This window comes from Teleopsis dalmanni, chromosome 2 (assembly GCF_002237135.1).
Source record: "Teleopsis dalmanni isolate 2A chromosome 2, ASM223713v2, whole genome shotgun sequence".
NCBI lineage: Eukaryota > Metazoa > Arthropoda > Insecta > Diptera > Diopsidae > Teleopsis > Teleopsis dalmanni.
In genome coordinates this window covers 67,603,028-67,615,665 of record NC_051847.1, presented here as the reverse complement: position 1 = coordinate 67,615,665, position 12,638 = coordinate 67,603,028, and the positions used below count along the sequence as shown (strand labels likewise).

The 12,638-nt window shown below is 27.2% G+C and overlaps 1 protein-coding gene across 2 annotated transcripts; it reads left to right on the top strand.

Annotated features, from left to right (window-relative positions):
* Window positions 1-8,073: 8,073 nt before the first annotated feature.
* On the top strand, window positions 8,074-12,010 carry LOC119685743. Of its 2 annotated transcripts, XM_038100114.1 has the most exons (3): window positions 8,074-8,189; window positions 8,261-8,349; window positions 10,605-12,010. In XM_038100114.1, exon 3 carries the CDS (start codon window positions 10,670-10,672, stop codon window positions 11,834-11,836), a length of 1,167 nt encoding a protein of 388 aa, XP_037956042.1. In that variant the 5' UTR covers window positions 8,074-8,189; window positions 8,261-8,349; window positions 10,605-10,669; the 3' UTR covers window positions 11,837-12,010. The 2 variants fall into 2 exon arrangements, with proteins under 2 accessions (XP_037956042.1, XP_037956043.1); XM_038100115.1 differs by lacking the exons at window positions 8,074-8,189; window positions 8,261-8,349 and adding an exon at window positions 9,524-9,619.
* Window positions 12,011-12,638: the final 628 nt, after the last annotated feature.

The following is a 12,638-nucleotide window of genomic DNA, read 5'->3' as shown; positions in this document are numbered from 1 at the left end:
GAGTATTCTAATATTCCGTATCTCTACAACCGTAGTGTGAAAGGTGAACTGATAACATTAAAAATTTATCTTAAATTGAACGAAATCTCAGAGAGCTATGCATTTAATATCAAAAAATAAAAATATACGTTTTAAAATTTTACAACAAACATGTAAATACAAACAAATATTTTATAATTTAGCATAAAAATTGATCAGTTTCAGGAAAAATAATTTTTCGGACCCAACCAACAAAAATTGCAATATGAATGACTCTGATCATTGTAAGACGTAAGTTTGATATCAAATTATTCTTCTAAAAAATAATCATGTAATTTATGAAGAAAAATGCTTAAAAGAATTCATATTAATGCCATTAACATCAATTACATATAATAATTTGAAGAGCAAAGATCAAGTTAAAATTTCTACTATTTAATCTTTCAGACTCGATGCAGCTTTCAAATCTGTGACTAGGAAGTACACTAGGGTTTCGAAATTGATTCAACAATTAAATGATAAGCCGCCGAAGTGCAAACATAAGCAAGCTGCAAAAAAAGCTGAATTAAACGTAGGCTTAATAATATTTTAAAGACAATTTTTTATTAAATCAAACCAAACCACTTGAATTTCTAATTAAAACAATTTTATTTCTATTCCAATATTAGAAAAAATTAGATAAGTATTATAATGCAGCAGGAATATTATTGGACGAATACACTAAAGGTGTAACTAAAATGTGTATGGAGCTGGACAGTAGAATTGCCAAACGCACTAAGTCTAAATAAAACTATTAATTCGCTTCAATGCTTTAAAGATCAGGAATTATTGTAGTGCCCCCAATAATTCCTAATCTTTAATTACTAAAAACTTTAAAGGTATAGTATTGATCTTCGAATGTACTGTATTATTTATATCATAACATATACAACTTTTTTCATAAAAATTAAAATTTATAAAAAATTTATAAACATTAAATTATACATAATACATTATTTGTGTATATATTAAATTTATATTTCGTATACTTTAGAACCCACATATGATGGTCATTGGAAGAGTTTAGTAATGAAGTTTAATAAAAGGAGATATATATTGTTAAGCAATATATCTTCTTACAGAAATATCTGCACTTAATACCAATCTAACCATATATAGAGCGCATTCAACAATAAAAATCATCAACGATGCACTAAAGGTCTCGAAAAATTATTTTACTGTACAATAAAAAAAATATCTGAAACATAATAAAATCTATTATTTACAAAGTATAAAATAAATAATATTATATTATCAAAATATCAACCGGTGGCATATAACTTGGACCTGGCTTGTACAAAAACTATATGTTTTATATTTATATTTTTATTTCATATGTTTAAAACGGTTATGAGTAGTATCCTAACTTAGTTGTTCTTTATAGAAACAAAACAACAGAACTCCTTGGATTTGAATTTAGCATCGGTGACCATACTCTGTGAGCATGGTATTTTGACACATTGGTCAAAATAGTGTTGCTCTGTAATAAATGTCAAAATTTCCGTCCATTGCGTATAAATATGTGTATTTTTGTATGGATATTCAAGCATATCCACACAAAAGCAAATTCTTTTGAATTTAGACACAACCAAAACGCATCAAAATAGTAGTAAATGTACGAATTTTACAATTGTGATATGACTCTCTGACCAAAAGGAGCATAAAGTTGCCATTATGATTTATCATATGACTATCTGCAAAACATTAACGAAACCATACAATAACAATACTGGTATAATACATCCATATAATAACCAATATATAAAAGCACTATATGGTTAAATAGATTCAGTCCATATAATTTTTATTTTTCGATTGTTGTGACATTTAATTGTAATTATTTTAAATATTAATATTTCCAAAGATGGTAATAATTTTTAGCAATAAATTAGCAATAAAATATTAAAACAAAATTGGTTTTATTTTGTCTTCAATACTCCTGAAATCAATTTTTATATCACAAAAGTAAATATACAATCTGTAAAAAATTTGATTGCCATAATAAATAATAAATTTCAATAACAAGTAGAAAAATTTTAAGTATTTACAAATATATAAATATTTATTTATATATTTATATTATTATATAATATATATATATATACATATATATTATATATATTAAATATATTAAATAATTAATAATAATATTATAAAAATAATTGTATTATATAAAAAATAAATATATAAAATAAAAAAGTTTCCATAATTGCAAAATAAATTATAATATATTATATTAATAATTAAATTATATATAATTTGATTATTTTTATTTTATTAAAATAGTTCATAGTTCATATATCATGACAGCAAAAAATTTAGTTATGTTTTTTTATGATAATAATATTTAAAACGACCTTTAAAATTATTTTTCAGAAGTTTATGCAAGTAATGTAGACAGCACGGTTATTATTTATATTAAGTTTACAATTTAACAATTCTTATTATTAAAATCACTTACTTGGTTTCATAAAACAGTTTTTATTAAAAACCGTTTTTGAGTTGGATGTTTTATCCGGAAAATCTTTCACACAATTGTTACCATTGCACTTCACTTTTTTATTAAAATCAATGTTGCCATATTAAAAAAGTAACTAAATTTATTGAATTTACACTAACATATCAAAACAAAATATAACGTATTACATATACATGTACATACTTATATACAAATGTAGCAAAAGAATATTTCGGAATACATCGTAATATATACGTCACATAAATCGTAATTCTTGATAGATTCTGTAATATTTTTTACTTTTTTACTGTATTTATTTACTTATTTACTGTAAAAATTGGATTTCACTTTGTTTTTTATTATATTTAGCATACGTTTTTTTAATTTATTTTTATAATATTACAATTTTAATGTATAAAATACTTTTATTTAATTTATTATAAATAAATTTTTATAGCTTTAGTTATAGCTTTATTATTTAACTTAATCATTTAATCTTTTAATTTTTTAACCTAATTTATTTTTTATTACTTGCATTTATTGTACATTGATATTTTAATATATTTAATATATTGAAAATATTTAAACACAAACCAATAACGCCACATATTTCTTAATAATAAAAAAATAATTGAACAACAATACAAAATGGCATTAAATCACCAAAACAAGCGTAGAAACCGATTACGCAGAATAAGACGTTTCCCTTGCAACTACCACCTCCGATATGCAAGTTTAGTTTTGTACTAAAAAAAGCTCAATTAGAAGAAGAAGCAATGCACGAGTACTTTTTATATGCACTTAACCGACACTGACTTTAAATTAAAAATTATATTAAGTTAAAAAAATGAAAAAATAAACAAGAAACGAGAACAAACATTGCCGCACTTAAATCTGCAGTCCAAAACACGCAATTTTTTTATTGTTTTTGCAATTTAACTTGATAACAGTTAACTGTTTTCATTAAAGCACTCATTTACTTGCTTATTTCACCATTGAGTATTAATAATAAAATCAATTAATAAATGCTTAATAATAATAACAATGCTCAATTTTAATATTTATTAATAATGGCTTTGGCAAAGAGTATTGAATGGTGTTTGCCTCTGGTGTTTTCTACATATTAACTGCTCATTAACTGCTCAATTATATGAAGTTGTTTGTTGTTGTACAACTCCTTTTACAAGCTTCGAACGCAAATAAAAGCCTCCTTAGTTTTTACTTAAAAGTTTTGTTTTTGTTTTTTGTGCTCACACGTATTAAAGCAAAGTTATGATCAAACTACTCACTTAATGCAGAAATTGCTTTAGCTCCCTTGCGTTACTCTCATCTTTTATTTAAATTTTTAATTGCAATTGCTCTGAGAGCAAATATTTATATTCAATATGAATGCATGCTTTAGACAACTTTTTTAAGAAAGCATCAGTTTCTAGAGTGAAGAGTACATATGGAGGAAAGAAACTTAGTAAAACTTAAATTAAATTTGAGCAAATCCAAAAGATTTCACGCAAAAGTTTTTATTAATGTGAGAGTTCACATTTCATAACTAATTGTACATTCGAAAAATAAGATCAGTTAGACGGAGGACCTATGGTAAAATTGAATACAAGTTCCATTTTTTGGAATAAAAAATATTTATGAATTTTAGGAAAATGTAGGCGAAACTTACACTGTCTGAATAAAGGATATAGATTCTGTGTATGTGCTCTCAGAATAAAAAAATTTTCTTTTATATATTTAGTCTTAAAGTCAAATATACAGGGCTTATTAGTTAGTACAGCTTCACACAACAAATAATTATCCGTAATATATCAACTAGTATCATCACTTTATTAGATATATATACAAATCCTTCTGCAAATACATACTTATATCCGAAGAATTATAAATTTTTTAGTATATAACCAAAATAAAGGTGCAATAAGAAAGTACACAGACTGATAGACTATAAGGCTAGAGACTATGCCGTTCACATTCCTCACAATCCATCAAATATTTGAACAATTTTAGAACTCAAAGATATCTGATATCTTCATTTCTTTTCGTGGAAATCTCACTGATTTTAATTGTTATATTTGAACCTTTTTAAGTTCTTTTAAAATCTATAATAAATCTGTAGTGCAAATACACTATGATTACTCAAGCCTCAAACTCTATCAGATAATGAACACTCTCAGAACTCAAAGGAATCTATCAACTTCATTTATCACCATTCTAATCCAATAATTTAAATGTCCCCAACACTTTTACAGGACTAAAAGAAATAATTTCAAGACGCGTCTTACATAAGTATATGTAGGTCACACATTTTTATTTAAGTATATATGGATATGTCACTGGGCATAGTCCATGTGCGCCTTTCTTTTAGCTCGTACTTAATATTACTTGTTGTCTTTCATTTTTAACAGACTGTAATAAAACAAATAAATTCCAATACAAATAAAAACCAAAAAAAATTATTTAAAGCGATTTGTATAACAAAGAAAAGACAAAAACAAAAATTTAGTTATTGGACTTGTTTACAATTAATTAAAAAGAAATTCGAATATTTCCTAAGACCACTAATGATAAGTACTTGGCAATACTCGAAACAGCGTTGTATCGTCAGCAAAATTTCAATAAATTAAGTAAATTTTTGCTCCTTTTGACAAAAATAATTAATTTAATAATTTTTAACCAAATTATTTTAATTATTGCAAATTCATTAGTAATGTAAATATAATGTGTGATCCACATTCCGCCGTAGGAACTACAATTATTGATCACGTTAGTTAAACTAGTCTAAAATAAAAACTTTAAGAAATCATAGAGTTTCTTTAAAAAGTTTGCTAAAAGTAAATAATATTGAATAATTTTTATTAAAATTTATGATAAACTTTTTGATTTTTACTGATGAACCAGGAAAGTTTATATAAACTCTGAAATTTATTCACTCATTAAATTTTTTTATACAGTGAAGTCAAGCAGAGCGCAGGAAGTTTTTCACTGAAATTATAATCAAAGAAAAACTTTATGTTCTTTGCGTGCAACCGTAAGTGCAAAGTTAAAGTAAATAATAAATTTGCATAATAAAACTTACGAATACCTTCATCAATTCTTCTTGAAATAATATCAGCTTTTTTATGCCCAGAACATTTCACTGCCTCACTGAGGCTCGGGTTAAACGAGGTCAGCAATATCAAACTGAGACAATTCAAACATTAAATTTATAGCACAGAAATGCCATGATGCCATGATGCCAGGAGTGCAGCATCAGCATCAGCATCAGCATCCGCATCAGGATATTCATATATATGTTATATACTCCAGTGATACATATGCCATGCACTTATGTACATGAGCACTTGTATAAATTTTCTTATAAAAGTAATCGTTTGACAAGTTGTACTTAAACAAAAACAAGACCAACAACAACAAAAACAACCACAACAACAAAAATCTAGGCGACAAAAATATACATTGCATAACTCTTTGAATTACTTGTGCGTATGCATATCTGGTACTTGGGTTTTTCTCTGTGGGCAATGCCAGACCATAAAGATGTAAACGCTCTACATATGCAATTATTTGCATTTTTCATATCTGCCGAGTTGGGCGGGCTCAGAACGAGTCTCATGCCTGGATGCATGGAATATAAACGGCTACTGTAAATGTGGCTGCATTTGGCCAAATTACAGTATTGTATATGTGGGAAATTGTTTGCGGAAAAACTTAAACATGTCCTTTGGTTGCTATTGTAATGTGAATTTAAAATGCGGCGGTAAAAAGAAAGTACACATGCTCTCCACACTGCAAATGTTCAACTTGAATTTGAAGTTGGACTGAAACATGAGTACCAAATACCAACGGCAACAACATCGCCAGTACCAGCAACAGCAACAGCACCAACAGGAACTGACAGTTTTGGGTATTTTAGTTGTAGTTGAGAATGAAGTTACAGGCTTCAACTGGAAGTAGTGCTGCATTGGCACAATGGCACCGTGAACGCAAAGTAATGTCGGACAATTTAAAATACTTGTGTGTAAAGCACAAAAAGCTGGGGGAAAACTAATGAATGTAAAACCTATACTTGGGGCTTTAAATGACGTACTCCTGTATGCTTGTACTCCCATATATACAAATGGTACATATGAGTTCTTATCGTAATTCATACGTAAAAATAATTAAGAAAAAAACTGTCCTTATTTCTTTGTATAACAAAGAAATAATCTAGTGTGCATATGAGACGTAATTCGGTACACAGTCTGTAATTATGAAAGGTTTAAGTAATTTTTTGTAACAAATCCTCTTATTTCTTATATCACAACTATTTAGATATAAAAGTACCAAAATTAAATGAAATAGAAAAATAAAATAAAAATAATATAATAGCAAAAGTCACAAAGATCGTAAATATGAAAGTAAGTAAAATACCTATAAATAACATAGAAATTTAAAAAGAAAATAATAAATAAATAAATTTATTATAAATTAGTTTCAAAATTTGTCATAGTTTCCTAAAAAATGAAAAACTAATAACCTTTGGCTTCATCAAAGTTTAATTGCTCTTCTGACAGAATTTGCAGAAAATTAATAATAGAAATTATAATAGAAAATAATAATGGAATTAATTAATAACAATTAATAATAGAATAATAATAATAATAATAATATATAGTATTAATAATTAATACTATATATGCTATAAAATTGGAAGCGACATAATCGAAAAGGTGAATCCTTTTTCCTACCTGTGCAGTATTATATCTGAAGGACACAGTTTCCCGCATAAATAAAGCGAAAGGCACATACACCCAAATACAAAACTTCGTAAAGAGATGCCTGACACGAATCGTAAGAGTTTGGTGGCCAAATGTCTTAATAAATGAAGACCTCTACCGAAAATCCAATTATGAACCAATAGGAAAGTTAATAAAGAATCGTAAATGGTGTTGCTTTGACCATACGCTACGTAAAGAAATATGCGCTACCGAAATATGTCGCCAAACATTAGACTGAAACCCACGTACTGAATTTCAATTATTTATCTTAATAAGTCATTATTAAAATATTGACCTGTTTATTATTTACCTTAATAAGTCATTATAAAATTATTGAGGTGCTTATAACCACTTATTTATATATCTATTCTAGCATATAAGAAACCACTTTTAATCATTTTTACTGAAATTCCTGGTCTATTTCGAAAAGGTGTTATAGACAAGACATCCCATTTCTTTGTATAAAACCTTAAATGATTATTACCATTAAGAGGGATATAAAAGCAAACATTTGAAAAGTTTAAATTAGAAAAATTTATTGTGTTATATATAATAGTACAGTCCGACAGAGTTAACCATTTACTAGTCGTATTAAATAACTACTCTGATGATGCATGTGGTATAATATAGTAGAAATATCGGCAAATAAATCGAATTTTTAAAGCAGATTTCCAACAACAATAGACAATTTAGTACATATAAAACTATTTTGATACTTATTTTTTGCATAAACTCAAAAAGTAAGATTTTTGAATATATATAAAAACACATATCTGCTCTTGAAAAACGTCAATTTTGACATTTATTACTGAACAACACTGTTTTGACGAAAATAACGAGACACGGAAAGTCTCATCACTCCGATAACGTAGCCATTAAATATATTTGTGGTAAAAGATACTGGAAATTGTGGTTACTACTATTATAAAGTTTGAAACTAAAATAAGGACGTAGTAGGTTTTGATATTTTTTAAAAATATAATGTAAAACTTTTTTGATTCAATTTTTTATTCTTATTTTTGAGATTGTGCTGTGTGAAAAACTTAAGAACTGAAATAAAGCAGCGGTACAATTTATTATAAAAGAAACTTGCATTGCAAATCTAAAGGAAAGGTACGTTGTATATTAAAAGGATATTTAAATTATTATAAAATTCATCTAATTCATTTGTGTTACTTCCGGTACTTTTGTATAAATGCACGAAACTTAACTTTTATTTGGGGAACAATTCATAAAATTTCTTCATATATTATTACAATTTTATATACTTTTTTTCTGTATATAATCTGTATAACTATATCTAAACAAGCTTTCGTATCTTTTTAAAACAACAAAACTCCGGAATGATTTACAAACTATCATCGTCTATTTTTATATACAATCACTTAAATTTAGTCTATATTCAAGTTGTCTTTGAGAAAACGTTGCTTTCTGGCAACAGAAATGGAAATAATATCTTCGTTATCATGGAACTTAATCGAGAACTAGAGTAATATTCAATAACAAGTCCATGTTTTCTATGTCTCTGATAACTGAAAATGCTTTGTTTCTGTTGCATTATGTAGACCTAAACGCTGTTCGTCAGCGTAGTAGTGTAGATTATAATTTATTACTCTGTATTGTATATTCAACCTCCTAAGAGCATACTATATGCATTTACGATCTTCGAACAATCAATAAAAGTAAATACTATTTATTATACTACTATTACTATGTGTAATATTAAGTGAATAAAAGCATATACTATAGTTCTGATGTCTTTCCGTTCAATATCGGAAAGACATCATTATCATCATTATCATATTCATTATCATAGAATTCATTTTAAGAATGAATGGTTTTTAGTTCTATGCCCATTCAATAAGTAGAGTGATGGTAGAGTGATGGCCTCTTTTTTTGATGGCTCTAATGGCAGAATCTGCGTTGTTTTTTTGATACGGTTTAATTTTCCGTTCAAAATCGGAAAGACAGACTAACGTCTGTTGTATATACTACCTACTAAGAGCTTTTTATGTACATTCTCGACCTTATTAAAATCGATAAAAATACAAAGTCGAAAGCTATCTTTCCATTCAACATTCCTTGGTGACACCGTCTCGTATGATTAAATACATAATTAGATATTTTATATATACATGTGATAAAAAAACTACTAAATATTTAATAAAATTTAAATTAATTAAATTTTAAATTTAATCTAAGAAGCTTTTGATTTTATTAAAAAAGTTTATCTTTTGAACTAAAGTCATAAAATTTTTTATAACCTTAGTTGTGTTTATATTTTTGCTACTAAGTGTAAAGTAATTATTACTAACATATTTTTATTATAAAATACAACGCAGTGCAAAAAAAAAATTAGGACAAAAAAGAATTGCAGATAAAGGTATAAAACTTGTTATGTTACTAATATTTTTGTTAAATTTTATATTTTCATTTGTCAATTTTTTATGATTTTTGACATAGATTGATTTCTTGCAAATGTATTTATCTAGTGGTTTTGCTTACTTAAACATATATGCCAATTGTTTCTGAAAGTCAGCAAATTTCTAATTTCTCTCATTTATATAGCCTGAGTTATAGCCTTTTATATACATGAGTACTCATCTATATTCAGCCAAATAATCAACAGAACAAATGCTAAATATTCTCCTTAGATGGTTATATATATTTCTTTTGAATAGCTGCAAAAGCTTTTGTTTCATAATATAAATGGAGTCTAGATTTCAGTCTAATATATATATATATATATATATATTAACAGTAGTTTTTGTATGTAAATGAATATGTAAATAATCTAAATTTTTGTATAAATATTGTTCTGAAAGATATGATCGTAGATCTATTTTGTTTCATTTCTTCATTTACATTTCACATTTATGACTTAACTTAAGTCTGATAAGAAAGAAAAACCGAACTCGTTTATATGTATCAAAGATTTTCAATTTCTAAGCTAGTTTTGGATGACCCAGACGCTCTTCATCCATCAAAAACACTCGACCAACACTCATTTAAAAGTTTTTAATATATTAAAATGAATTTCATTAAATTGAAACCTTAATTTACTCTGCATTATTTGATCAAAAAGAATGAGAAGAGGGATAGTCTGAAGAAGTTGAGAGATAGTCTACTTTACAATAATGCTTGACACTTCTCATCAGTTCTATTATTGGACATACAGTCGATGTTATAAATTTTATTACAAATTAATTACTAAGTAAATTTTATTAGTTTCATTCAGTTAATTTTTTTCATTTTTAAAATTTTTTTCCAAATATGTAATAACTATTTATACTTATGCTTTACACTTTTTACAATTATATATTAATAATCGCCATATATTTTTAATTATTTAAATATTTTTTCAACAGCACACAATCAAATTATTTTTTACAAAATTAACCAAATTGTGTAAAGTAAAAAATTAAATTGGATCATGCCGACTGGTGACGAAGTCCTCAATGCTCTTCAAGAGTTAGAAGTTCCATCTCCACCCGAAGATATAGCCAAATACTTAAAAAGCCATGGATATTCACGTATGTCATTCAAAAAGTTACTTTTGGAGGTGAAAGAGGCATGCGAAATTGGGGCAATGCATGGCTTCATTGAGGAATGTCGGGGACAGTATTTCAGCATTAAGCAAACTGCCGAATTGCTGGATTGTTTTGATACACAAATGATGTTACAGGATACTGCTGGTGTGCAGGAGAAAAGTCCACATTCGTCTGATATTACAATCAACAGTATTTCTGAAATACCGGCGTTTAGCAAGGCTGCCGCAATTCGAAAGAAACATGCGGCTACGAAACCATCAGTTGATCAACTTTTTGACTCATCAACAGAGATGTACAGCTTTGTTGATCCTACACCATCCGTTATAAGCGTTCCAAAGCGTGTACGAAGAAAAGTAAAGAAAAAACCTAAAAACAAGGCACGAAAAAGGCGCAAAACTGTACAAGTCGAACCCAGTGTGACAACAGGCTCAATCGAGTTAGCTGATGATGATGTTGCTGTCAGTGATGAATCAATACCTTTATCTGAGCCGTATGTTATGCCAGCAGAAACTAAACGCCGGTATTTAAACATCATAAAATCTTTAAAAAGCAAATCTACGCAACTACGGCTAAAAAAAGCTTTATTTGGTTCAACAGATAATGAATCAGAAGTTGATTATATTCCAGTGGTCACCGAGCGTAAAGCTAAGCCTAAGACAAAGCGTAATAAGAAGAAACGTGGTAAAAAAATTCACTCTTTTAAATATAAATCAGTAGGACACAAAGCACCTCTTAATAAGAAGAGGAACTTAAAGCCTAAAAAATCTACACGGAATTATAATCCTAATACAGAATCTGAATCACAATGTGAATGTAAGAGTGATGTTAATTCACCGGTTGCCGTACGTAAGACAAAAACTTATTCACTTAAATCAGTGAAATCTGTTCCTGCAAGGAAGATAACACGTGTCGCCAGTAAACTCATTGCAAAACAACCATCAGCGGATAATTTTGAAGAACCATGTACATCAAGTGCAATAGCGCAGACTACCATTGGGGAATCTGAAAGCAAGCTAAAGATGGTTCTCCGCTCAGGCCGTGAGTATTGATACCCCAGTCTTCAATACTTCCAGTTCATAGATAAATTAATGCTCGGACGAAATGACTTTGACTGACTCAAGACGGTGATATTTTTGGGTAAAAGTGCATATACTTGTAATCTCATAAATTAAGCAGTGTAATTATTTTTAACACTATTTTCATAAATTACTTGTATTTATTTTGTTATAACAAACTAAATTTTTATGTATTGAAAATTTTAAATACCTTTACCAATAAGTGTTTCCATAAATTATTTGTATTTATTTTGTTATAACAAAATTAACTTTTATATTTTGAAATTTTTAAAAAGATGTGCCAATAAAATTATATATATATATAAAAATTATATATTTTTATATATATATGTATATATAAAAATTATATATTTTTATATATATAAAAAGTTAACCTTTACCTTTTATGCTATTATTTTTTAATAGACTAAACTTTATATTTATTTCAAATACCTCATATTTATGTTTCAATTACTCGTAATAAAAGATATATATAAATATATAAAATTGTAAGTACCAAACTTTTGACCAAAGAGAAATTTGTTCAATAAAGTTGCTAATAAGGATTTCATGTCTATAACCGGTACACATTCACCTAATTGTGGGTCTAATCTTGACATCTGAGAACACCAACAACATAGCAATAATTTATTATCATAAATCCTAATAGATTTGCAAATGGTGGTGAAGATTGTCTTTAATGAAAGTTAATCGGAAATATTAAAACTTTTCAGTATTATGTCGATAATGTATCTAACCAAACTTCCTACACGGAAATCTGAATATAAGTTCGCCG